General features: G+C 46.9%; 9 protein-coding genes across 9 annotated transcripts; 5 read left to right on the forward strand and 4 right to left on the reverse strand.

Annotated features, from left to right (window-relative positions):
- Window positions 1-674: 674 nt before the first annotated feature.
- F4812DRAFT_415176 (uncharacterized protein) lies at window positions 675-2,004 on the forward strand. Its single transcript, XM_047932949.1, has 2 exons — window positions 675-1,221; window positions 1,501-2,004. The coding sequence occupies exons 1-2, from the start codon at window positions 918-920 to the stop codon at window positions 1,683-1,685; spliced, it is 489 nt and encodes a 162-aa protein (XP_047794020.1). The 5' UTR covers window positions 675-917; the 3' UTR covers window positions 1,686-2,004.
- On the reverse strand, window positions 2,005-4,794 carry F4812DRAFT_415180 (uncharacterized protein). The gene is made up of 2 exons (XM_047932950.1): window positions 3,868-4,794; window positions 2,005-3,002 (listed from the first exon to the last, which is right to left on the reverse strand). Exons 1-2 carry the CDS (start codon window positions 4,169-4,171, stop codon window positions 2,470-2,472), a joined length of 837 nt encoding a protein of 278 aa, XP_047794021.1. The 5' UTR covers window positions 4,172-4,794; the 3' UTR covers window positions 2,005-2,469.
- A 1,508-nt stretch (window positions 4,795-6,302) lies between these two features.
- F4812DRAFT_189078 (CHL4-domain-containing protein) lies at window positions 6,303-8,588 on the forward strand. The gene has a single exon (XM_047930111.1). It carries the CDS (start codon window positions 6,752-6,754, stop codon window positions 8,375-8,377), a length of 1,626 nt encoding a protein of 541 aa, XP_047794022.1. The 5' UTR covers window positions 6,303-6,751; the 3' UTR covers window positions 8,378-8,588.
- Window positions 8,589-8,671: 83 nt separating this feature from the next.
- F4812DRAFT_455817 (uncharacterized protein) lies at window positions 8,672-10,167 on the reverse strand (the record flags this gene model as incomplete). The annotated part of the gene is made up of 3 exons (XM_047936885.1): window positions 8,672-9,705; window positions 9,766-9,943; window positions 10,090-10,167. 3 exons carry the CDS (start codon window positions 10,165-10,167, stop codon window positions 8,672-8,674), a joined length of 1,290 nt encoding a protein of 429 aa, XP_047794023.1.
- Window positions 10,168-10,670: 503 nt separating this feature from the next.
- On the reverse strand, window positions 10,671-11,226 carry F4812DRAFT_415185 (uncharacterized protein). Its single transcript, XM_047932951.1, has 2 exons — window positions 10,840-11,226; window positions 10,671-10,785 (listed from the first exon to the last, which is right to left on the reverse strand). The coding sequence occupies exon 1, from the start codon at window positions 11,056-11,058 to the stop codon at window positions 10,858-10,860; it is 201 nt and encodes a 66-aa protein (XP_047794024.1). The 5' UTR covers window positions 11,059-11,226; the 3' UTR covers window positions 10,671-10,785; window positions 10,840-10,857.
- F4812DRAFT_415186 (ribonucleoside-diphosphate reductase large chain) lies at window positions 11,164-14,822 on the forward strand. The gene is made up of 3 exons (XM_047932952.1): window positions 11,164-11,809; window positions 11,870-14,390; window positions 14,442-14,822. Exons 1-3 carry the CDS (start codon window positions 11,633-11,635, stop codon window positions 14,483-14,485), a joined length of 2,742 nt encoding a protein of 913 aa, XP_047794025.1. The 5' UTR covers window positions 11,164-11,632; the 3' UTR covers window positions 14,486-14,822.
- A 4,053-nt stretch (window positions 14,823-18,875) lies between these two features.
- Window positions 18,876-20,641, forward strand: F4812DRAFT_415197 (uncharacterized protein). The gene is made up of 6 exons (XM_047932953.1): window positions 18,876-19,031; window positions 19,129-19,309; window positions 19,374-19,408; window positions 19,466-19,531; window positions 19,587-19,662; window positions 19,729-20,641. The coding sequence occupies exons 1-6, from the start codon at window positions 18,939-18,941 to the stop codon at window positions 20,124-20,126; spliced, it is 849 nt and encodes a 282-aa protein (XP_047794026.1). The 5' UTR covers window positions 18,876-18,938; the 3' UTR covers window positions 20,127-20,641.
- Window positions 20,642-22,260: 1,619 nt separating this feature from the next.
- On the forward strand, window positions 22,261-24,800 carry F4812DRAFT_189576 (carbon-nitrogen hydrolase). The gene is made up of 4 exons (XM_047930113.1): window positions 22,261-22,885; window positions 23,206-23,410; window positions 23,565-24,204; window positions 24,393-24,800. The coding sequence occupies exons 1-4, from the start codon at window positions 22,361-22,363 to the stop codon at window positions 24,451-24,453; spliced, it is 1,431 nt and encodes a 476-aa protein (XP_047794027.1). The 5' UTR covers window positions 22,261-22,360; the 3' UTR covers window positions 24,454-24,800.
- On the reverse strand, window positions 24,703-26,874 carry F4812DRAFT_415203 (uncharacterized protein). Its single transcript, XM_047932954.1, has 2 exons — window positions 26,573-26,874; window positions 24,703-26,360 (listed from the first exon to the last, which is right to left on the reverse strand). The coding sequence occupies exons 1-2, from the start codon at window positions 26,604-26,606 to the stop codon at window positions 25,147-25,149; spliced, it is 1,248 nt and encodes a 415-aa protein (XP_047794028.1). The 5' UTR covers window positions 26,607-26,874; the 3' UTR covers window positions 24,703-25,146.
- Between the last annotated feature and the right edge of the window lie 129 nt (window positions 26,875-27,003).

Raw genomic sequence — 27,003 nt, forward strand, 5'->3', positions numbered from 1 at the left:
TATATAAAGGGTAGCCATCTCCCTCGACGGAGGTGAGAGGGCTAAGCGTTACTAGATTTCTACAATAGACTGTATAGTGGGCTCCTGGAACTCACTCTTTATATGACATCCATCAAGGGCACAACCTGACACGTTCACTCTATGATGGAGGAGTCATAGTCATTGAAGGTTGCGGACTCCTAGTGCGGTAGTATTGGCCAGACGAAGCGAAGAGTGACATGTATCGCCGAAATTTGGACCCTTGAGCCTCCTTGGTGTCGTTTAAGCTCGTCCGGGAATCATTCCTCTAGGGTTCCCCCTGGCCTTCCTGTTCCTCATCTTACATCCAAGTCGACGCTACCCGCGATCATAACCCCTACTGCAATACCTAACAGACAGCCATGCCCACGAGCTACGTACCTGAGCTGAGTGATGAATATATGGCAATATGAGATGTGAAAGGTTGGGATTCTTAAGAATGCATAAGATTTAAACGAAGGTGGATGATTCCCAAATAATATTACTTCGCCTAGTGGTCGTTCCGAATTACGATTAGAAAAGATTGAAGCTGGACAAAACATGTAACTTTCCTATAGTTTTGATAGAATTGTTTAATATTAACAAGAGACTTCTTAACTTCATGTCTAACATCATAGTTATCTTAGATGTTATGATAATACGGTTAACTAGTACACGTATACTAGTAACCAACTCATATACCCCGTTATTATACGAAAGGTGGTCCGTGTGTTGCACCCCGTCTGGGGAAAGATGTATCTAGCAACTTCCATCCACGATTAAGCGCAGATTCAAGCGAAAAGCTAAGCAAATTCCTACATAACCTACCTTGTATGTAATTCATCATAGAGACTGGGATATAACTTAAAATTGTCACTTTTTTATCTTCAAGCAAAAAAGAAAAGAAGAAGAATAGCCAAATGGTGAGAATTCTTCAGACGCAGTTACCTCTCAGAGTCCTGAGCCGCAGCAGCAGTAACAACAACAATAGCCGACGCCAACTATACCACCGTCTATACCGCTCTTACCCGCTGTCATTTAATACCCGAGCCATGTCATCAGCGCCAAACTCGAATGCTAGCGCCAGCGCAGAGGAGCAGCAGCAGCAGCAGCAACAACAACAAGCTTCCGAAAGCAAAATTCCCCTGCCGCTCCCGGAGCCGGACCAGACCGGCGACGCCACGCAGGTGTCTGTAGGCGGTGAAGCTGTGAAACTAGACCACTGTAAGTGTGTTTGTCCGCTTATTTTCTTAGAAATCCATCTACCTACCTACCTGTATATTTAATCCGCCCTGCTATCCCCGTTTTATTCCTCTTCCTCTTACAAATACACTATACACTACCTACCTTACCTACCTCCACAATATATCGGGGTTATGTATGCGCCTGCTAGTCAGTCGTATAGGGTGATGAATAATATATATATATATATATACCTATACATAAAATAAGCAAGCAAGCAAGCAGCATCGCTAACTCTTACCTCCCTCGAAAAAAACGCAGTGGGCCCGCTTGTCATTAACGAGGACGGGACGATGAGTCGCATCAGCAACTGGGCCGAGATGGCCGAGATCGAGCGGAACAACACCCTGCGCATCCTGGGCAAGCGAAATAAGATGCGTCTAGATGCCCTCCGAGCCAAAGGTCAAGCCCAGCCTTCCGAGGGTCAATCCGGGAATGGAAGCTGAGATACCTACCTTAGGTACCTATACCGGTATCTGAAGTACGGATTATTCATGTTGTATATGTATGCAACATATTACTCTTTTTTACTTTTTCTTTTTTCGTTCTTTTTTTCTTCCTTTTCAGGGGAAAAGGATCGGCGTTTCGGCGTGAGACGAGACGGAAAAATGACATGTGTGTACATCTAAACGAAACGAGGACTTTCTCGGGGCTTCTCATAAAGGAACACCCGGATATTATAGGTATTAAACATAAAATGCACACCTAATATTTATGAACTTGTTCCATTATCCCCTAGTTATAACAATTTTTTCTATAATTGTGGACAACCTATAGCATAATGGGTAGTAACAATCTTTGTATTTATAAGCAATCGTAAGGGGGTTAACCCGTAAAGGAACAGATTTGCCGAAGCGCTAAACAAAAAGATGACAGGCTTTCAATACGCCAATGAAGTCGAGGGAGCCTCATATGCCCTCACTCACCTAACGATATTCTTGACATCGTGCAAAAACACCACAATGAGATGATCATGGGGATAATCTGAAAACTCATACCACGGCAATGCCAACTTACTAGGTAGAAACTAGGCATAGTCATGTTTAGGAGTAGGGTGTTTTACCCTCAAAATCTTATATTAGGCCGGTAGACCTTTGCAAAAATTGCTTCAAAATCAGACGTGATATATCCTCAAAACTTCCGCCGCCCCCCCAAACGGTAAGCAACCGATATGATTTCCCCGTAACGCCATCATCAATGTTTCAATGGTATCATTATGCTGAGTAAACTCTACGAGGCCTTCTCGGCTTCCGTCTTCGCACTGCTTTCTGACTCTTTGCCGGCCGGTTTCCTCTCACTGTGCTTTTCCAATAGTGTAGAGATAAGCGTCTCATTTCCGCCCGTCTTTTCCATGACAAGTTCTCTTAACCACTTGTTTTCGGTTTCTAACGTTTGAATCCGTCCCTCGAGAGTCCCGACCTTCTCACTCAACTCCTTCTCGCGCTTTTCAAGGGCCTGCTCACGAGCTTTCTTCTTGATGCGGAATCTGGCGCTGGCAGCCGTGTTCCGTCTACGCTTGTCCTCTTCCGCGGCTAACCGCGACTGCTCCTCGAAGGACAGCTGCCGGCGGGGTGGGACGGCGGGATCAGCAGACTTTCGCTTGTCACCCGTCTGGGGGATTGATGGGCCGTAGGCGCTCTGCGGCGAACCATTGGGAGGGAAAGTTGGCGAGGGCTGAATAGGTTGTAGATTCCCCAGGTTGTCTGAAAAGGCCGAGACATTCGGCGTTGAATAAGGGTGGAAGTCAAACCCGTTGAAATCTCCTGAAGACATGACGTGACGTTAGAATTTGTGAACCAGTTGACAAATACAAATCAAAATTGTGACAAAAAAAACTTTCTGAGGTGCTAAACATCATCGATGACGACTTAGTGTCGGGAGAGGATATAAGTTTAAGCCATGCTGCGAACTCTCGACAGCGGACTTTGGTGGATTTGGGATGGCTATTGATCTCAATAACCTACTCCAGATCACCTAAAGATCACGGGATATTGCACCATAGCTCGATTGCGCAATTGCAGGGGAGTCTTTCGCGACCGCAATAGGCACTGGTACAAGACGCAGAGAACACACCCAAAACCAGCGATCGCTGCAGTCCAAATGCAACATGGAGCATCCCGCAACCAATCACAGCCCATCTACGTGAGAACTCATAGTGGGGCGAGGATAAAGAATTGCCAAATAGGCTCCGAGGTGCCAGGCTTATGATAAGATGAGGGACTCCGCTTGGTGGATTTTGGTTGGATATGGCGGACGCAAACCCCAACTGGTCTCCCGCTGACTTGGGTGGCCGTTGTAACAAGGCGCAGCAGCACCTACCATACGCTCACACGCGCATGGAGGCGATTGGAAGGACAATGGCCAGTTGCCAGCTAGGCACGAAACAATTTCGAACAAGGCTGTTTTAAGCTGTAGGTGAAGATCCTCGAAACGACCCTCGATGAGCGCAACGCACACGCCATCGTGTAACACCAAAGCGCAATTATGATGCGGGGGAAAATTGATAGCGGATATCGTTTCGTCAATTGACTTTTTTATGAGGAATTGGGTAATAAAGAGAAAAAAAAAAAAAAAAAAGTCGAAGGATAACAGTTAAGTTAGGACGAAGAGAAACACAAGAATACTAACCTGGCAGGTTGAAGTCAAATCCTGCTAAATCTCCTCCCATTGGTCCGGATCCGTCATCTGTAGGCGACGTCGTCGACTGCGTATCTACACTGACACTTGACGATTGTTGCTGTTGTTGCTGTTGGTGGCTCTCGTTTGCATCCCAATCGATAAAGTTGGTATTAGTGAACATGGCGAGTTCATCGTCGAGGTTTCGTAGGTTCTCCTCTGGTACTGCAGGAGGCTCTGGGACCCTGTTAAGGTCCTGTAATAGCTGTGACACGTTCACGGCCTGGCCGCGCCGACTCGAGTAACTCGGCGGCATCTTTTTCTCTTTTTTTTTTTTTTTTCTAGCGAGTTCACGGGAGCTTTCGACGTTCGATAGAGTCGAACCGGGATGCTGCCACCACCGTTACTGCTTGAAATCAAAGCGGTGGTCTGTGACCGATATAACTGTTAAATTCGCTTGAGCGTTTTGACAATATTTAGATCGGGAGTGATGACGGCGGGTGGGATTTGTATGAAGATGTAAAAGTTAGAATTAGTTGGTGGCTCGGAAGAAAAAGTACTTCAAAAGTTGTTACGGTGGGTCAAAGGACCGCCGGACAAAAGCTAGTTTGCTGCTAGACACAACCGATTTCGACCGATGGGGCGCCTATAATAACTTAATAACAGCTGACGCTCGGTTGACGTTTTAGGGAATGGGCTCTTGCCCCTCTTTCCTTCGTAATCGGTATTAGTCAGTATACACTTTCTTATACACATACCTAACCTATGCACTTCTTACATGTGCTCCTACACAAATATGTAAATGTAACTCTATTTATTACAGAGTTATGTTTTAACACCACACATTTAAGAAGCAATTGATAAACTGAAAAAAGGACCCGAGTATTTTGGGAGAGGTAAAAAATTATTATCTGATTTTATCTAATTCCAAATTAGAAATGTAGGGGTTCGCTTTAGTAACCATATACTGCAACTTGCTGTATTTTTCACTTGCAGGTTGGTTCCTTTCACGGTCCTACTACGTACATAAGTTAAACCGAGTATACCAGAAATGGCATACAACCCGCCGTTCGAGTGGATGAAGCTACCTAGGTATTAGTCAAGCGAATTCGCTCAGGCCAATTAGATCTTACAGAAAACTCCAAACTTCCCACATCGCCCCATATAGCCCGCGCGCCCGTGTAAGTTCAGACAGGCATCACAGGAAAACCCCCACTTACAACCTGTCTGGAACTACTTGGACCTTGACCAACTTCAGCCCGTCCTGCATGTTGATTAATAAATAGAAAACTTGGCCTCGTTACTTCCGACAGCTTTTTCTACCCGTTCTATTCCATTCTTGTTACATAGTTCAATTTCCTATACTTGGTGGGAGGGGACCCCTATTCTTTTCTTTGACCAAGCAATATTACTTTTATGCTTAGATATCATTTGCCAAACCAATGAGAGTGGTTGAGTTGACGGAGACGTGCACAATCGCCAAGGCCCTTACCTCGATCCCTTGTTTTGCGTTGCGAGTTTTATTCTATCTCACGATAATATCAGGGAATTGCTGCTTGTAGGTATGTCTGATACGTGCCGCAAAGTAGGACCAGTGGCGAATCCGGATCGACAGTTCTATGATGGCATGACCTAGATGTGATCGTAATATGCACGGGAGAAAAATGACGATAATTTCCTTGACGTCAATTCAAGTACCTAAGGTTAGTTAATCCTTTGTTGGACCGAAAATCGACTATCTATAGTTTTTTTAGGGGTTTATTTTTTTTTTTTTCTCACCTATTACGCCAATCATTTTAATAGCATGTCGTTGGTAGGGTCGATATGCAAGTACGTGCATATAATATCACGGGAAAGGCCCTGATATCTCAGAGGATCTCACAGATTCACACCCCCGAGAGGTATTTCTTGCCTTACCCAAGCGACCCAAGAAAAATCAGACCTCCATCCCGCACACGTTCGCCAAGAGCTCGTCCGCTATCGGGTAGCGTGGGGTAGGTTGTACTCTTGTACATTTTTATGCATGTTTAGGCTCCCAATGTGTAAGAACCTATCGGGTGAGCACATGCGGGATCCCTTATCAGGAAGGAGAATCTGTCAGCTGTCTTGGACTTTTTATATAAGTCAACTGGGAGGTTCACATATGTAAATTCTGCTTTCCGAATTATTGTATAGCCAGCCAAAGAGAGTTATGGATTGGTACATGTGCAGTAGAATCTGTGAGAAGCGTCCTAACTACTCGCGTATTTTTATATTTCCGAGGAAATACTGTCTTGTTGCGCAGTCGGGTATTTTGGTTGTTTTAGTGTATGGACCATGCCCGTGGGGAAAGGCTGCTTTGAAATCTGAAATCTGAAGTCTGCAGTCTGCAATCTGCAATGACCTCACTTATGTAAGGTGGATCTACATACCTGTACCTAATCTTAGGTTATGTACCTAAAGTACTTCGTACACACGCATCTTCAACGATGACATAATCTTTTCGGTTAGCAGCGCCTAAAACTTTGCGACAAGTTACGTACATGGTACCTGAATCTAACAGACTTAACATCCAAACTGTGGTTGCAAATTGTTTTTCGAATTTTATATTCGCTCTTCACATGTCGCTACATACGATTGGGTAAATGTTACATTTTAATAATTTCGATAGGGTCTGGCTTGGCCGGCTTGGGTAGGACAGCGTCAAACCCGACATTTACACGTACCAAAATGCAATAGATTTACGCGTCGCGTGTCCCGCTTCAACGTCTAAAAGCATCTAAAAGCATCAATTCATACCTCCTCATACCTGGATTATTCCTGGGTATCAATATATCAATAAACACCTGTTATTACCATCGCTTGACATTACTGCACCTAATTAGGAATAAGAAAGATACGAAGAATTGATGCAGCTATGGCACGACTATCGTTGCCAACAACAGCTCGTCTCTCCCCATCCCTACGAGTCGATCCCGCGAATAATACCGTCATCAAAACTCTTAACCGACTCTCACGATCCTCACTACTATCACTTGTGCTGGACTGGCTAGATGAAAGAAATCAGTATTTATGCCCGCCACTCCTCCGTCGATCAGAAGCTCCAGACGAAGACGACGAAGATGACTTCTACCCGCCTGCGGAATCTCTCGAGGAGCTTAGGGGGCTCTACGAATCTATGCAGGCTCGAAAAGGCGGCCGGCGCGAAGTAGTAGACCGTATACTTGAGGGCGATTGGCGGTATGGCCTCAGTTTATATCAACTGGCAATGGCAGATCTACAGTATTTATATGATCACCCAGGCAGTCTCAAGTGGACCGCTTATCGCATCCAACAGCTCAAAACCCCAGCTCATGAGGATGACGTCGAAGGCCCGGAGAGAACAGACAAGGAATCGCTTACCGTACCACGTTTCCACCCGTCTACTTTCTTACAAAATCTACAAGCTGAGGTCCTTCCCGACGTTAAGGCGCATTATAACTTCGACCGGCCAAAGGATATGCCACTTCTCCTATTACGTATATTTATTATCGATTCTCCATATAATACGGATTTGGCTGTCTCAACCCGGCACCGTGGCCGACCTGGCAGTAATGGCAGCGGTAAGAGCCCAGCGACGAGCTTCGACGCCTCACGCACTATCTATATTGCTTTTCCAGATGCGTCGCCACACATTTATATATCCAAATCTGCTACAGGGGGTACTTCCTCGGCGGCGGGCGCAGCGGGCGAAGCAAAGAGTCTGCGCGCTCTGATCGTGGAAGGTATCCCGAAAGCGCTATCGCGACCACGAGAAAGATATACGTTGAAGGGAACAAATTTGACGACAAAGAACATGGCTACCATGTTAGCTGTAAAGGGTGCAGGCCGTACAAATGCTGCAGGTGGCGGCTGGAGCATCTATGCCGGCATAGGGACTTCGGATTTAAAAACCGACAGTCCTCTGCAGGCATTACTACCCACGCCTCCTTTATCAGACGCATCGTCTGCCGACATCGATAAAGCCGACAGCGATAGCCGGAAGCGAAGGAGACCTGCGGGTGATCCAACGGATGAGGAGGACGAGAAGCAAGCCAAGCAAGCACGGTTAGCGGCACAAGCGCGCTTTGGCAATTCCGCGAAAGTGGACGATGGAAAAGGGATAGAGAGACTTGATGTGTTAATCGAGGACCCCTTTCCCACAGATGTTGCTAATTTCTCGGACGAGGGAGAGTCCGAATTACCAGACAGAGCCGCTGCACTGTCGCGAAATTCGTCGAAAGGACGTCGAAGCACACTCAACTTGAGCACGGTGCTGGAAGACCAGGAGAATGCAGATGAAAGTAGGGGAAGAAGGTCAGGGGAAAGGAACAGAAGAGAATGGGCCCCTCAGGTTAGGGTGTCATTCCATGGGTCTCACGTCTTTGCTGGTGTAAGACAGTTAGTCGAAGCAGGCATTATTGATGGCAAGAAGATGCCTGGGTGGATGACAGGTGAAGAGGGCGTGACAATCGGAGCTGTACGGCACGGCAGGATAAAAGGTTTCAAGGGCTCGGGGTTATAAATTACCTACGTAGGTGTGTATATTGCATTACGAGCGCTTCGTCGTAGCTGGCGGTGTTGGACAAGTAGGATATGTGGAAGTATTCATCGTGTTTGGCGTTTACTGTTCTGATTTCCGGGAATGAGGCATGTCGGATAGGTTATCATATACCCCAGTGAAGCATTTCGGGAACGGCCTAATACGAAGCACAATTACCATATTCACTTACCTCTTCCGCCTGGTGCGTGCCTATGAATGTGCTGCTTTTAATGTCTGTCTATGCATTTTATAATTATATGCTGTTTATATGCTGTTCTAATCGTCTACGGGGAATACTTTAGTCGTATTCCGCCAAGCTGCCTCGCATACCTCTTCTACCGACACTCCTTTGATGCCGGCGACAATCTTGCCCACGCGCTCGATCATACACGGCTCATTCCGACCCTTTACCATCGCGCCCTCGACCCATTTCTCTTTCTTAACGACTTTGTAACGCTCTGGCACCTCCGGCTCCTTTTTCTTGGGTTGTTTCTTAGATTGTTGTTGTTGTTGCTTGCCCTTGGGTTGCTGCTTGGTCGGTTCCGACGGCGTACTAGAACCCGTGGTCTCGGCGCTGTTCACCTCGGCACTCGCGGCCGTACTGGCACTCGCATCTACTGCGTCCGCGGGTTTCGGCGGCAGCTGCGGCAGCTGCTGCTGCTCGATAAGGTACTTCCAGCCCTCGTGGCTAGGGCGCACCTCGCACCAGGGACCGTCAGTCTCGAGCATGAGGCGGTCGAGGTGAATCTCGCGAACCACGGCGCAATTCTCCGCGGTCTTGAAGCTGCAGCCGTTGGTGCCGATATACAAGCCGAGATCCATGAGCTCGCGCATCTCCTCGGCGGTGCCCGTGAAGCTGTGGACGACGGCGCCGCGCTCAAGCTTCTCGAGCCGCGGGCCGAATTTCTCCTTGAGCAGGCCCACGAAGTCGGCGTGCGCGGCCCGCGAGTGCAGGAATAGGGGCAGTTGCGGCCGGAGGGAGAGGGCTAGGTCGAGCTGCGCGGCGAAGGAGTGCAGCTGGATCTTGCGCGAACAGTAGTGCAGCCGGTCGTAGTCGAGCCCGAACTCGCCGAAGGCGACGAGCGGGCTGGCGCCGGAAGTGCTGCTCCGCGCTTGTTCGATGAGCTCCCGCAGCTCGTGGATGATTGACGCCGTCCGCTCGACGTCAGGCTCGTCATCTTCCGGGATGGGTTTAGAGGGGTCCGGGTCACAGGGCATAGTGTGCCCGTTTGTATCTATGTGAGAATGGGTTGTGCTGAATATCGCGCTGGAACATGGGTGTATTCCGGCCGTCGTGTATACAGTGCCGGCTTTCGTTCGGTCAGCAGCTAGTCCTGGCTCAGAATAAGAAGACTCAGTGGCGTACTTACGATATTCTTTCGCTATCTCAAGCGCATCTCTAGAACTCGTGAAGTCGGAGCCTGTGACTATGAGTTTGTGGCAACCGACTTCTCGGGCTCTTGACACAACGGCACTGAGGTCATCGGGGTGGCGTTGGGTGCCGTGATACTGGCCACGGAAGATGGGATCTGCGAGGTTGATACCAATCTAGAAAAGGAATATTAGTGACTGGATGAAAATAAAAGCAACAAGAAAAGAGAAAAGAACTGAAAGACTCTTTTGCTTTATGAAATATTCATAGTGGCTAGTACATATGATGAATGAGGGTTACGCTGGTGGCGTTAGAGACTTACATCAAGATACCGTGGTTTGTAAGTTGTCTCTTGTGTCAGACCAGATGACGGCGCAGAAGCCGGTTCACTAGCAGACATCCTCGAAGCTGAGAGACAGAAGGCTCTATGAAAATTCGTGTAAATTGGTTGGAGTTTTGGACTCGAGCGTATGAGACGGAAGAGCAAGGGGCTCTGAGGCAACAGTAACATCAAGGATGGACTATCCTGAAGACTCAACAGGGACTCATTATTTTCTAAAAAATAGGCAGGCAATATTTATACTCTCATTTGTTTATCGAACTTCTTTCGGGCTAATATGAATTAGATGTCCTGAGTCATGTTGAAGTGTAGAATGAGCCTCGAGGTTCTATCAGACTTATTAGATCTTAGATAGGTACCTAATATAAAGGTACATTGCTGATGTATTTTAAGATTTCTGATCTCAGTTAAACTACCTAGGTACCTAGGTATTCTGACCCACGTGATTTCGTGAAGTTAAAAAAGACCGGGGGCAAGTTCACATGTTGTGTAACACAGAATTGACAAAATGCTTTTTTAAGGAACGAAGGTTCGGTATTACAGATCTTGTCAGTTAATGGGTCAATTGAACTTCCCTGAATATGATGAGATTTTTACAATGAATAAGGCAGTTTTCGATGAGTCTGAACCTGCCTAATGCTCTTATTGGAATGAAATACATAGATACGTACTACATAGGTACCTAATCTTATCAAACAAGGGTATCATGAACTTGAACTAACTGCGGGGCAGAGAGTTAAGCAATGCGCGTTATGAACAGGGATTGGGTATGACGAAAATCCTGCAAGCACTTAATAGGAACGAAGTAATATAGGTATTCAGCTTAGACAAACCCTCAAAATACAAAAGCTTCAAAGCAGGATTATTTAATATAAAATGTAAGTTAACAAAGTTGAATCTGAGTAGATAAAAGTTTAACTTACACTTAGGCATATCAGGTTTATAGTGCATGTGAATTAGATTGGAGGTACCTAGGCGATACGTATCCTTATCTTAATCCGACTCTTGTCTACAACCCCGCGTTGAGACGCGTTTAGTGGCTTTTTTTTCTTTTCTTTTTTTTCTGCCAGTCATGAACCAGCATCGGCAGGGGCAAGCCTTTGCTGATTAATTCTTAAGCGATTCCAGCTGGCAAAACATTACCAACCGCCTGCTAAAAAGAATTTAATTTGTTCCGAAGTGTTTTTCTTTACGCGCTAACCCATAAACGCGCCTTTCAATTAGATTGGACGCGTTTCTACATAAAAATCCACTGCAGCTCCAAAGTCTTTTCCTTCCAAACATTTCCCATTTCAACATCAACCACAACAGGCCATAACATCATACTACATACATCAGATCTGCATGCTCCTGCATACAGATTGTTGTGGCTCTGAATTAATCATTGTCATTATCCAGATTTAAGCTTTTATACCTTCTTCTCCTTTCTTAATTCTTCATTTTCCACCCCACCGCCATTCCTTTCCTGGGTCTTCCTAACCCCAACGTTCATCTTCACATTTTACATCCACATATCACCTTCACAATGTATGTCAAGAAGCGTGATGGACGCCAGGAGCGTGTCCAGTTCGATAAGATCACAGCTCGTGTTTCGAGATTGTGTTATGGTCTAGATACCGACCATGTCGATCCCGTTGCCATTACCCAGAAGGTTATATCTGGTGTCTATGGTGGTGTTACTACAGTCCAACTTGACGATCTCGTAAGTACTTCACATCTTACGGAAATTAAGCATTGCCTTCTAACAAGTTATCTCTTATAGGCAGCTGAGACAGCCGCATACATGACCGTCACCCACCCGGACTATGCTATCCTCGCCGCACGTATTGCCGTGTCAAACCTCCACAAGCAAACGAAGAAGCAATGGTCTTCTGTCATCAGCGATCTCTACCACTATGTTAACCCCAAGAACATGAAACCATCTCCTATGATCTCCAAGGAGACATACGAATGTGTTATGAGACATAAGGAAGATTTTGACTCGGCAATTGTCTACGACCGAGACTTCAACTATCAATACTTTGGCTTCAAGACCTTGGAGAGGTCCTACCTACTGAAGCTCAATGAGAAGATCGTTGAGAGACCGCAGCACATGATCATGCGTGTGGCTGTTGGTATTTGGGGCGATAATGTAGAGAAAGTTATTCAAACCTACAACCTCATGTCCAACAAATATTTCACCCACGCTTCACCTACCCTTTTCAATGCCGGAACACCCCAGGCACAACTAGCATCCTGTTTCCTGGTCGACATAAAGGACGACAGCATTGAGGGTATCTATGATACACTCAAGACTTGTGCTATGATCTCCAAGACAGCTGGTGGTATTGGTCTCAACATTCACCGCATCCGTGCTACTGGCTCCTACATTGCCGGTACAAACGGTACCTCTAATGGTATCGTGCCCATGTTACGAGTTTTCAACAACACTGCCAGATACGTGGATCAGGGTGGCAACAAGAGGCCTGGTGCCTTCGCCATCTACCTCGAGCCCTGGCACCAGGATGTCTTCGAGTTCCTTGACCTTCGCAAGAATCACGGCAAAGAGGAAGTCCGTGCTCGTGATCTTTTCCTTGCTCTATGGATTCCCGACCTTTTCATGAAGCGAGTTGAGAAGAACGGTGAATGGACCCTGATGTGCCCTAGTGAGTGCCCAGGTCTTGCCGATGTCTACGGCGATGAATTTGAAGCTTTATACGAGAAGTACGAAGCAGAAGGTCGTGGTCGCCAGAAGGTTAAGGCCCAGAAGTTGTGGTACGCCATTCTGGAGGCTCAGACTGAGACCGGAAACCCCTTTATGCTTTACAAGGATCACTGCAACCGCAAAAGCAACCAGAAGAATCTTGGAACTATCCGAAGCTCCAACTTGTGCACTGAGATCATTGAGTACTCGGCTCCTGACGAGGTGGCTGTCTGTAACTTGGCGTCTCTTTCGCTGTCCTCGTTCGTCGACTATAACGAGGGTACCTATGACTTCCAGAAGCTGCACGAGGTTGCCCAGGTCGTCACCCACAACCTGAACAGGATCATTGATGCTAACTATTATCCCGTCCCCGAGGCACGCAACAGCAACATGCGCCACCGTCCCATCGGTCTGGGTGTACAGGGTCTTGCAGACACCTTCCTGGCACTTCGTATGCCATTTGAGTCCCCCGAGGCCAGACAGTTGAACAAGCAGATCTTTGAGACTATCTACCATGCTGCTCTGACCGCATCCGTGGAGATCGCCAAGGTTGAGGGTACCTACTCCACTTACGAAGGTTCTCCTGTTTCTCAGGGTATTCTCCAGTACGACATGTGGAATGTGACCCCGAGTGATCTCTGGGATTGGGCTAGCCTCAAGGAGCAGATTAAGCAACACGGTGTACGGAACAGCTTGTTGGTTGCCCCTATGCCCACTGCCAGCACTTCCCAAATTTTGGGTAACAACGAATGCTTCGAGCCTTATACCTCAAACATCTATTCTCGCCGTGTCCTCGCTGGCGAGTTCCAAGTCGTTAATCCTTGGCTGCTAAAGGACCTTGTTGACATGGGTCTCTGGTCTGATAGCATGAAGAACCGCATCATTGCCGAGGGTGGCTCAATTCAGAATATTCCCAACATTCCCGCGGAACTTAAAGCCCTTTACAAGACCGTTTGGGAAATCTCTCAGCGAACCATTGTTCAGATGGCCGCTGACCGTGGTGCCTTTGTTGACCAGTCTCAATCGCTAAACATTCACATGAGAGAACCCACCATGGGTAAGATTACCAGCATGCATTTCACTGGTTGGAAGCTTGGTCTGAAGACTGGCATGTACTATCTCCGCACTCAAGCGGCTGCCGCGCCCATCCAGTTCACCGTCGATCAGGAAGCCCTCAAGGTTGAAGACTCCAATGCCGCCAGGTCAGGCACGCTGAAGAAACGTGCTCCTCCGGGTAATTATGTGTCTTCCCCATCAGCAGGTCTTTCTACACCCCTATATGCCAAGCGGGATGACTCGAACAACAGTCTAGCAGCGCCAATTACTAATGGGATGCCGTCGCCCAGCATAACTCCTCCTCCAGCCACGGAGGTTAAGGTAGCTCGACCTGTTGCATCCCCCAACAAGGCTATACCTTTCAAGGCAGACATCGAAGAGGGTGATAGTCCCAAGGCTCTGGCCACCGAGCCATCAGAGAAGATCAAGGAGGAGGAGCTCCCTGAGCCGGCCATTAATGGCCAGAAGCCGAACCAAGACGAAGACAAGGAGGACACGAGCAAAGAGCGCGAGTACGACATCTACGCTGATGCCGTCTTAGCTTGTAAGTCAAAATACTTAACTGATTTGGTGACGTGTTCTAACAATTAAACAGGCAGTATCGAGAACCCCGAGGCCTGCGTCATGTGCAGCGGTTAAGGGATTTCATGAGGACATGGGAATGATGATGCTATGCAGTTGACGACGGAATAATGGAAACTGGGGGTTGTTAATGGCATGAGTCTCCCTGGGACGGACCACACGGAGAAACGTACTAAATGAGACGGATGCATCGATGCAGTTGCATCACAACTAGGGTTCATAGGGCATTCATTTGGCTCTGCGCATAGGCTTTGTATAACTATTTTCAATAGTTTTCCCGAGGAGTCATATTTGGCGTTGGTTTTTGACACGCCCATTGTGTATTTAATTGTAGCTCCTGGCTTTTTGTGCTGCTATGCCTCCAGGAATAAACAAATGAAGTTATTATGATAAGCCTGTCCCGTTTCTTTTGTCGTATAATAGAAATTACTTGCTACGCAAGTGATCTGCTATGCTCTTTTACGTATACATACCTTTCATATATATACATGCTCACGCCGTGCTGTCGAGGAAAGGAAATTTATTTTTCTACTTGACAATAAATCCAAACGTCAATATTATTCAACTATATGAAAATCAAGACCACGTTCGCATTCCGAGACATATAGTGATCGAGAAAACTTTATTCAATGTCGGTCTTTTTAAAGCCAGCTGTAGGTTAGGTACCTAGTATGAGGTAGTAACCAAGCTGCCAAGGAGATTTTCTTCTCCGCCAGACAGACATAATGATCTAGGACTCGGCAGCGTCAAAAACAAGATTGGGGAGGACAGAGAGTAGAATTTTCCCACGGGTCCGAATTTTAGGGGTACTCGACACGCGTTCCTACGACATCGGCAAGACATGGCATTAAGAAAAGAAAAGAAAACACCAGGTTGGTGTTGTACATGATCCTCTATCACGGAGAAGAAGTAGTGTACCTATGTCAGTCAATTAGGGAGATAAGACTTTTGTTTCTCCCTTCCAAAAAAAAAAAATTAAAAAAAATTACGATGTATACAGACAGAACCTGCTGATAAGTTTCGGCTGCGACCACGACAGGCGGGTTTCGGTGAAACATATAAGAACGGGCATGACCTCAATACACATACATGCCATGTACTATGTACGGTTTAGATGTTGGATGTTTGTTGGTTGGCCAATCATGATGGTGGAGCCCAATGGTATTATGCGGAAGATTGGCCGAGCTTGTATTGTACATTAGCGTCTCTGCCCGTCGACGTAATCAATAGCTGCGCGGGCTGGGATTCTGCCCGGGACGAAATACGCTGTAGGTTACCCAGGTAATGACTGTTGATGTGTGTGTGCCCCAGCTCTGGTCCTTGCCGTAGCACAAAGCATCAGCTAAGTATTGATTTTTTTTTCGGACGGGACAGGTTTTTGCGGCAGCTTTGCTAGCCGTCTGGGGGAGCAATTTATGCATGACAAGGTTGCACCGGGAATAGTGGTGCAAATTTCCAGCTGTTTCACTTGGCGAGGCTGTTTTCTCCCCGGGCGATATTTTGTTTTATCGGACCCTACGTCGTCTCCTTCTCGAAGATACCGGGCGAAGAAGGTCTACCCTGTTGATTTAAGTCCTTACGAATGTAAGAAAATTCGGCCGCCGATGGGCGATTTAGAAACCCACGACTCCCCCCTTACTTAGGTGTTATCGAGTCGTGCCACGATGGGAACCCCGTGAGACCGGCATCGAACACTAGCAACGGCGAGAAGCCGCCGTCTAAACGGATTCAGCTGAAAGCTGGCGCTAACCAATCTTGACTTGTAAATAGGAAAGTGTAGTGCATAGTGTATATGCCTAAAATGACTAGACTCGATAGCTTGTTGGGTTAGAGTGCTGATGCATATATAGTACATAGTAGAGTATCAAACCATAATGTCGGGACATAAGTACCTATTGAGAGTTGTCAATGGGGAAGTTCCACTGTTGTTACTTGAAGTGACATCAACGGACAACTCATCATTTGATGGGGCCGTTTCGCTGAACAGGGTTTCTAATCTTGCTTTTTCTTTTTGCTTCTCGTAGGATACGATACGCTTTGCTGATATGAATCATTATATTCAGTAAAGATATAACACTAATAAATACTTGCATCTTTATAACTGCACGATCTTGATGCTCAGTTAGGTGTCCCCAAATTGAGCTGGCTCTTGAACTCGGGTTAGAAAAGTATTTTGATATTGATTGATAATGGACCAAATTGAAGAGTGGAGAAAAGTTGAGCTGGGAAGATGTTCAGAATCCAGAGACGAACAACAGAAGCTGATGCGGGGCAAAAATTCTAAGCATGGATTGGTTACTGGGCTCCTCTAATCCCATTGGTTGAAAAAGGTATGACATCAGTTATGTACATAGTAGACCAGGATAGTTGCAACCGTGCCTTGCATCTTGATTTTCGAAAACCCTGGTTGATCAATTGTGGGTCCACAGATCTAGCACGGCTAACGGCACTGGTAGTGATAGTCTACAATAGGTTTACATAATTAGCATATTCAACCAATCAAATGGCTAGATTACCATGTTCAACTGTCCGTATGCAGTAATCGTCTGAATGGTAATCCTTGCAAGTAAAGTAACTTTGGAGTGAATATTCAATTCAACTATCGTTTCTGTATGTATCATGTCAACACTTTGGAGTCTATGAATCAGTGGTTGCTTGTGCGACTACAAACATGTATCACGAGCTGCTTGGGTACCTCATGAAAATACATTTGCTATGACTGTCGAGTACCTAACACTTAAAGAATGAATCTCTTTAGTTGAAAATCCAGCATTGCCGTCTACAATCCACGGAGAAATGATAACATATATAAACTTTTCTTTTTTTGACGAGGCCTAAACTAGATACAGACGACGTATAGGTAATTACAACTAAATAGAACTAGGAGATATTGATGAGCTCATCACTTATTGTACATAGCATTTAAATGGTTTCCACATGATGATGCAACTCGACTCGTTATGGGCCGTCAAGTCCCATGCCAACTGTACGACCTAGGTAGGCAAGCTATCAGGTACTGGTCGATCAGTAGCTGGGTTTTTAGCAGCAACCAAACAAGATTGGTGATCAGGTACAAGTTAGGTACGCTAGGCTTCTATTAACGGTACTTAACGAGGTCGCCTCAAATCATTGCTATTAGTACCTACATTTAGCTGTACCTGGACCTGTGGATGCGGGTACCATTTTTTAATGCAGGTTTGATGCAGAATACAATATTTGCTAGGCAACGCCGTAACTGCAGGATGTACCTGTATAATTAAAGGAAGGTGCTGTAGGTACAGTGTTTTGGTGTTTGTGTACATGAAATAAGTGCTACCTGCCTGTGGATCAGCTAGCCATGTTACTTGTATAAATTAGATGTACTTAGGTACCTTAAGGCACTCTGCATGATACATTGATAGGTATTCAATAAGATCGACTTCCAGGCATGACTTAACCTCTACGGCCAACTGATTATTTAATTGCCTTGGGAACGAACCATCCGTACTTCTTTCCTTGTAGCTCCTTCACAAATTTTTTTAAATCACCCGTGTAAGAAAGAATTATCAAGCAAGCAAGCAAGCAGTTCCTAACGCTTGAAACGGCTGCCTTCCCGTCCACTTTCTTCCACTTTCACTTTCACCACCAAGATCCAATCCTCAAATCTACCAATACAAGTCGTGATAGCCTCAATAGCCACAGCTTCAAAGCTCTTACCTAATTGAGTTTTACTCTATCTGACTTAAAAAAATTAGTAAGTATTTATTTCTCATCTCTGTCAATGCCTACCTAGGTAGTTCGCATCTCTCTGCATCACCATTCTCTACACATATTTGCACAAGCATACCTACACTTCATCTCCATCTCCATCATTGCCGACTTTCAAACCCTTACCTAGACCAAGCATCATACATATCGGCGCGTGTTACCTAACACATACCTAACTTACCAACCCTTTTCCTCTATTTCCAAATTTTGATCACCTTTTATTATTGCCCTCTGCACATCCGTTTCGTGTCTTACATCGCACAAGCAGATAGCTGCCTAGGTACACAGCTACAAAGCTACACAGCTACACAGCCGAAGGAAATTACCTCCTTGACGGACATTCAGGTGCGCTTTCCTCTTGTGGTTTGATAATTCTTGTATTGCACCTGCCTTTTTGCAGTTGCCTGCTTCGCAATCTCTGTTCGCCGATAAACATACACAGTCCCCTCTTCCCCATTTCAACACAACACAACACTACACTACACAACCCAACTCCTTTCTTCTTCTTCTACAACATTTTCCTTTTCCTCATCCACAGTCTCAGAAACACATGCATCTTCCACCAAACATCACAACTGTGAACGCTCCCTCATCCACGCATACACATTTCCAAATTTTGCAAGCTTTTTGAGCATCCATTTCTTTGATTTTCTAAGATTTCATTTTGACAGCAGCAATTCTTACCATTCTTGGTTCGCAGGCAACCAATCTCAATAACATCATCAACCTTTCAGTCAGTAATCTGCCTACAGCATCATCCAAGATGAAGGTCTCTGCCATCCTCCTTGGCATCTCTGGAGCCGCCGCTGTTGCTGCTCAGGCCCACGGTTTTCCTCAGGGCTTCCCTGACTGTGGTGTAAGTGTTATGATCCCTTCCCTTCCCCATCAATCTCAGAGGCCGCAACAAAGATTTCTTGAATGTAAACTTGTACTTACTCAACTTTTTTCTTTAGATCACCTGCATTAACAACATGCTGGGCCAGGCTGCTCAACTTGGCTGCTCTGATGTTGCCCCTTCGTGCCTCTGCACCAAACAAAACTTCATATACGGAGTTAGAGACTGCGCTACGGAGTCGTGCCCCGACCAATCCGTTGCCCAGCAGGTCATCCAGTATGGTAGTCAGTACTGTGCTGGTAAGTCCCATTATAACCTCTTTAATAAATTGATCGCATTTTGAATGCTAACCATTCGGTCCAGGTGGCGGTGTTGACGTCTCTGGAATTCCCTCTGCCGTGAGTTTTGTAGTCCTGAAAATTTGGCTCCAACATGGACTAACTTATAATTCTTAGACTGGTTCCAACCCGTCTGCCTCTACCACTGTAGTAGCAACCGCCTCTCCCACTGTCAACCCCAGTGTAGGTCCTCTTCCCATATGTACATAATTCCAATACAGCCACTGACAAAAAGCAGCAGTCATCCCAGGGATCAGCCTCGACGGCTTCTGAAGCTTCGACTTCTGGAGGATCAGCAACTGAAGGGTCAAGCGGTAAGAACCTCTCCTTTACCACTGTAACGGGCACCTATAGTAATGTCTATGTTTCTACAATCACAGCAAGCGAATCGGTGTCTGGTACCGTTGTGGTGATTCCTATCACTACGGAGACCGTTTCAACTACTATCACCGGTAGCAATGGCCCTGTCACTTCTGCTGTCACTAGTACTGTCCTCTCCACCTCTGGAGCTTCGGGCTCGGACAGTGTCACCACTGGCACAGAGTCTGGATCTGTCACTACGGGTGTGATTGAGTCGTCTGTTACTTCCAACGGCTCGACCCTGGTGACCAGCATCACCACTACCGGACCGGCAAGCAGCCATACTTCTGAGGGAAACAGTGAGTCTTCCGCTGCTCCCAACGAATCGACTTCATCTACGTCGAACCCTGCCGCACAGCGCACTGCAGCACCGGCTGGTCTCATCGCCGCTGCCGGTCTGGCTGCCTTGATGCTATAAACGACTTGGTGAGCAAGTGATTTGGGTCAGGCTGAATCTCAATTCAGAAAAAAAGCATTTAGGTTTGAGAAGGGTATCAAAACTGGTCACATAATGTTATTGGTCGGTTTGTGCGTGGATGATTCACGATAGCTGGGATTCCCCTTCACTTGATGATGCGATGACTTCAAGGTTGCAGGCGGCTTTTTTACGATGTATAAATGATTCAATGTCCTCGTTAGGACTACTAATACCTGTTTTAGAGATACCCACCCCCTGAGCAGATGGCATCAGGCATCGGGCAGTGGAGTCGGCTTCTCGCTTTCTTCAATGGAACTAATGAAATAGTGCTTCTTTCATCAACACACATGTCCTTGTGACACAGTTTATGTTATGTCTAGTTTGCAAAGTTTTTTGGACCAGGCTATGTCTGCCTGATAGCTAGAGTAGTCGTACCTCTATGCAATCACCCATAGCCATTAAAATTAAAATGCAAAAAAAGTGACCCCCTCAATACAACCATAAGGTTGTGTCAAGATATTTTTTTTTATTTAATGAACGTACTAGTCCTTCACGTCTGCTTCCCTTTTTAATTAAGTAACTGGAAGCAGTATATCATTGTAACTTGAATGAAGAGGGATAGGGGTAGACATACCTCACATTTCACTACCTACCTAGGTACCTCTAACCAGAGCCTTATGTTCTCTTTTGATCTTGATCACAAGTTATTTTAACCGCCTAATAGATTTTAGGGAATATTTTGTAGATTTTGTTTCACAGATCCTTCTTTTTGTTATATTGGGCACATTGCTGCAAATGATTACCTACATGTTGAGTTTGCAACCCCTTTCTTGTTTCCCAACTTGCTTGATATCATAGGTCACAATAAACAGGAACCTATGCATGTCTCTGGATTGGAGTGTGTAAGTCCATCCACGTTATATTGCCTTGTCTACCCAACCTACCTGATACGTGGTACATATAAATACTGTAAATAGGTCGTTTCTCTTATATAGATAAATCCTGAGGTAGGTAACTCTGTAATAGGTACTCTCAATACCAATTTCCTATGACATACATTGGGTTATTTGCCACGATCCCAATGCCCAATGCCTTCAAAATGGACTTAATGTAAGGCTTTCCTGCCAAAAGTGTAGTATGAGTGTTTCTGACCCTAGATCGCAAGGAAGGCCAAATCGTTGAGGTGGGCTACGTTTGAGTTGGCTTTATTTCTGTTTTTTGCATCCTTACATCGAAATATCAAGGTCTGCTTATACCCCTAAAGACGGAGACACTATCATACCTTTCGAGAACCTCCATATCTTCTTCTAACTTCATAGGAAAAAGTCTAAGTCAGACGGCCGTTGTTGGCGACTATAAGACGGTTCAAGTCTTATATGAAGCTTAAGGTTATATTATGCATAGGTAGAGACTTACTAATCCAGAGACTGCGATGTTCCTGAGCGATGAGTTATTGGCTACCCTGCCTATAGACGGTAAAGACCTACTTTAGTCAGTCTACCCCTTATCCCCACATATCCTTAACATCTTCTAGGTAAGGGGGGTTTGATAAGGGGTGTATAACTTCTCCCAATTTTAACGACTTCCATTTCAGAAAGTTTAATCGAAATGGCTGACCGACAATGTACTGAATTTACATGGTACGAGTAAACAGGTAGGCTGTACTTAACGAGTCAGAAGAATCTTATAATGGTATAACATATGTTCGTCTAGTATTCATATACACTATAAATCGAGATACTAGGCCAGCTCTCATGATGATGGGCAAGAATAACGATGCAACAACTCCAAACAGACCAGAGAGCATCTATTATAAGCTTGATGGAAATAAAATTAACAAAAAAAATTATTATGTCTATTACCTTTGCATTAGGTACCTAAGTGATCTCATGGGAATGCCTCAACTAAATGAGATGGTTAATAATGTAACTGATGGACTAATACGCTCTAGATCACGAGCGGTGCGGGGTATTTCAACTTATTACCTAGCTTCATCACTGAAAGCGAGATCGGAAAGATTCCATGTTAGTTGAAATATCTCCGAGTCTTGTCCAGACAGCAGTATTTATCAATCCCCGCCATATTATGTGACTGATTATAAACCGAAGCGTATAGGGACCAGGAGACACACCTAACCTAACCCAAGTAGTTTGATAGCAGGGCATCCTACATCTAATCCTAAACGCCCAGCGAAATTTACTTTTAGATACCTACCTACCTACCTAGAGGTAATCATGACACTCTCCACGATCCGGCTCGCCACGGCGTCCCCGGGCACGCAGGCGACCACCAAGGAGACCCTCGCACAGCTGCGGCGCATCGCGCGGCGCGCCGCGGACCAGAAGGCGGACATCCTGCTCCTGCCGGAGGCGTATCTCGGCGGGTACCCGCGCGGCGCGGACTTCGGGTGCAGGATCGGGTCCCGCACGGCCGAGGGCCGCGAGGACTACCTGCGCTACTTCAAGGCCGCCGTCGATCTGGGGGATACCGTGGGCGACGGCGCGGGGGCCGGGGAGGCTTGGGTTAGGAGGCAGTTGGGGAGTGTTGATACTATTGCTGGTGGTGATGCGCAGAGACAGGAACAGGGACAGGTGGATAGAGGGGATGGGACGAGGGAGGAGTTGGAGAGGATCGCGAGGGAGACGGGGGTGTTTATCGTGGTGGGACTCGTGGAAAAGGCTGGGGGCAGCTTGTACTGCTCTGTTGTGTATGTCTGCCCTAAGCTCGGGGTTATTGGGAAGAGGAGAAAAGTGCAGCCGGTAAGTGCGATGTTTCTTACTCCTGTGTGTGACTAGTCCATCGGATGGCCTTTGATGGGACAGGAAGCTGCCTAGGTCAGAGTTGGCAAGGCTGGGCCCTATAAGGATGGGGAGTTGGGAGAAACGATGCTCTTGAATGTCGTTCATAATAGGGTAAATGCCAAAGATACCATTGTCTACCATGGCGCAAAGAGGTAGACTATATGACATGAACCGCTTGAACGTTTCTATAGGAGGAGAACCCTCTTACAATATGTTAGAGATACTTGAACATGAAGTGATGCAATCTTTAAGGAGTTTAAAGAGCTAACGTTAGGTAGACAGGTACAGAACGGCTTGTTTGGGCACAGGGATCTCCTGCCACTCTCAAAGCAGTAAGCACCATGATCCGCGGTGTTCGTATCAACCTGGCTGCTGCTATCTGTTGGGAGAACTACATGCCCCTCCTCCGGCAGAGTCTCTATGCCCAGAACATCAATTTATATCTTGCACCTACGGCAGATGGCCGTGATGCCTGGTTGTCGTGTAAGTTACCTGATCCCCCCTTTTCAGACCTAGGACTAGCCCCGGGGGTTGGGAATTAATACATACTCTGAAAGATACACTCGTGGTGCCGCATCTTTGGAGATACGGGATAATAGTAGTAATAATAGAATAACTAATGCTGATATATATATAGTAATGCGCACCGTAGCCCTCGAGGGCCGCTGCTTCGTCGTCAGCTCGAACATGTGCGTGCGCGGGGACCCTGCCAACCCTACCGCCAATCTGGCACCCTCGCACAACCACAAGCAGGGCGCTGCAATCCACAGCGAGCACCAGAGAAGCGCGACGACCGGAAGGCGCAGCTCGTTCATGACCGAAGACGGCTTCGAAATCGCCCTGCCCGTATCCCCTACCTCCCCAAGCGCGTCCGGGAAGCCCAGGCTGGCGAGCCGCGGCAGGAGACGCTCCGTGTTCGACGAGGACGGCAACGAGATCGCGCTGCTGCTGCCGCAGGGAGGGGACTTGGGTGCCGCGCCCGCGGTAGTCGAGGAGGAGCAGGAGCAGGAGCAGGAGCAAGAAGAAGCCAAAGAACAGGCCAAAGCCAAGACCGACGAGTCGCCATCGGCACCGGCGAGAGCTCCCGTCGCGCCACCAAGCCCTCGAGGTAGTTTCATCTCCCGCGGCGGGTCGAGCATCGTTTCTCCGTTCGGAGACGTGATTGCCGGGCCGCAGTGGGAGGGGGAGGACAACGAAGGGATTATCTACGCGGGTGTTGATTTTGACGACTGTGTTCGTGGCAGGCTGGATTTGGACGCGGCGGGGAGTTATTCGAGGTATGCTGCGTGTGCTGGGTTTACTTACCCTCCCCCCCTTTGTTTTTTTTTTCTTGCTCGCGATCTGTTTATGGGTTTACTATTCCGAGTACACTACACTGGCAGCTCTTTTTTCCTTGACTACCTGATACCTGGTATTATCAGTTATACCGCTGTTAAGGGTCTGTTCGGCTAACATATCACTCTAGGAATGACTCTTTCAAATTATCCGTAGCGGGTTTGGATCTTGATCCCTTACCATACTACTAATTTCATCTTTTATATATTAGGTATATATATATTTGCTCTTCGTATACGCCATTCTCCAATCATGGCTGTGGTCGAGTCGAAAATACCACGATATAGGGCACTCTACGGGCCAGTCTAGTTGTACAAGTCTCCTTAGATCGAGTGATATGGATCGGTCTTGGTATATAGTAAAGAGATCTAGGCTGCTAGGTAAGAAAGTTTACACATATTACGATGAATCAACCCCATATATTAGTATTAGGCACAAACCGTGGTTCAAAGACTACCGGTAGGTAATAAGAGCAACTCAATCGCAATCTTGTTCTAGAATTCAGTTACAAGTACAGTAAACGGGTATCTAATTTCGCCATCAATTCCAGCCGTTGCCTGCCTGCCTGCCCGCATGTCTTCCGTAGCCTAGAAGCCATCCCAAACACAAATAGGAAAAATGGAAGACAGGAAAATAGAGGGAAAAAAAACAAAAACAGAAACTCCCTGTCCATCGCCCATCGCCCACCGCGAAATAGTGTCGTGGGACGTCGTCGCAATCGCAAAAACAGAACCATTATCATACCCGTCTGTCCTAATATACCAGTAAGCCCGCTGAACACTGAGACTGAGTTCTTCCAAATCACTACGCTACGGAGGCGTTCGGTTCTTTATCCACATCCAGCCCCTTTTCTTTTGTGCGTGCCCTTCTCAACCGGATTTCTTCTATTCCTTGTCCATCGACACGAGGTTTTCGTCCTTCTCTTCAGCTACGGCACCCTTTTCTGCCGCCTCTCGCGGAGAGGTGAGGGGGCTGTTTACGCCACCGACGCTTCCGCTGATGCTATCAGCGCGGCCGTGATTGAGCAAGCCGCTACGCACGCTGGCACCATCACCCGCGAGGCTCTGCTTTGCATAGAAACTGTTGCGCTCGCCAGATAAAGTAGGGGTAATTCCGGTCGTGGAGTAGATGCTTGTACGTTCGTTGGTACCGGCGATTCGTGAGGTGGACTGGTGCAGACCTGGGGTTGACATATCACGACCACCGCTACCATCGATATTGGCACTGAGGACGCTCAGCGGCAAGGATTCGCGGCTACCTCCCCAAAGCGAAGACGGGGCAAGAGCACGTACCGAGGCATCGGTATCCATGGACCTTCGGCGACGCCTCTTGCTGGAGGAAGCCAATGTAAGAATCGACGCATTATCGGTGAGAAGATTGTTCGCAGTGGCGGAATTGTAGGTGGTTGGATGGCCGGGGATCGAGTGGGGTGCTAGATACGGCGGGATGGCCGAGGCGGGAGAGTTGGTAGGGAAAGGCTGGGTAAATTGGATAGTCTGGTAGTTGCCTTGGTTGGAGGAGTGGCCCCCATGAGTTGGAGCATTGACTGCAGCATTCGGCCCCAAAGATTGGATGGTAGTGAGCGTGGTAGTTAGAGACCGCACAGAGGGCGCAGGCGAGGAGAAAGTACTGTCTCCTCCCCTTCGAGATTCGAGACCTCCACCCGCAGTACGACTTGTACCGGCGACTGATGATGCTATATGCGAAGGAGCGTGAAGAGATTGGGCAGCATCGTAGTCGGTCGATGTAGTATGTGCTACGGACGGGGCACCGGCGGTAGGGGGCCCGGCTTCTTCGGTGGATATTCGCGTAGAAGACTGACTTCCCTGGAGTAGAGATGGATTTGATACCCTAGCGCTGCGAGAGGTCGAGAAAGAGGGATCGCTCTGATGGGTAGGTACGGTAATACTGATGCGTCCAGATTGCGGGTATGGGTTATTATTTTTTGATGTACGTTTCTTGGCACCTTTGGGGATGGCATCGCGTTTAAAATGAGTATGTCGGCCTCCCTCGGCAGAGGAAGCGGCATTCTTGAAGTTGGCCAGCTTCTTGACCCATGTTGTGAAAGGCCGCCTACGACCCGAGCGTTCTTGACGATCTGTCATGATACGATCAGTCATGATGAAGAACATGTCAGAGATGTAATGGTGCGTCATAGCCTAAAGAATAAAGAGATGGGAAAAGATGGGAAAAGAAAGAGGAGAGAGATATGAGATATGGAATATGAAGTAGGAAATATGGAATATGGGGATAGATGGGCTTTGAAAGAAGCTTTAGAAGTGGGAGGGAGAGAGAGGGAGAGTAACTTACCAGTAGGGAGAGGAGATGTCTCAGTCATGGCCATCTGGGGGCTAGAACAGAGTTACAAAGTGGCGATTAAACTGTAAATAGCCTCGGGGTTCTTAGGTTCAAGGTTTGATTCGGGTTGATTTGGTGGAAAAAGTAATTGGGGAAGTTGGCTGGTTGGGCAGGTATGCTGTATGCTGTATGGCCCAATGTGGCAGAAATAAAAACCTAATAGGACGTTAGGGGATGATATCTTTTTAAGACACCATCACCAGTAATGATGAGTGATTGAAGTAGTGAATGAGTGATGAAGGTGCGTATGAAGGTGCGTGCGACGGGGCTAAAGGGATCCAAGTGCAGCCAAAGTTGGATAAGCCGGATGGATAATTGTGGGTAACAGAAATCCACCCCACTCCCTTGCTCCAATTCTCTAATTTAAGCTCCGCTTTTCAAGG

This window comes from Daldinia caldariorum, assembly GCF_022478825.1.
Source record: "Daldinia caldariorum strain CBS 122874 unplaced genomic scaffold F4812scaffold_2, whole genome shotgun sequence".
NCBI classification, from domain to species: domain Eukaryota; kingdom Fungi; phylum Ascomycota; class Sordariomycetes; order Xylariales; family Hypoxylaceae; genus Daldinia; species Daldinia caldariorum.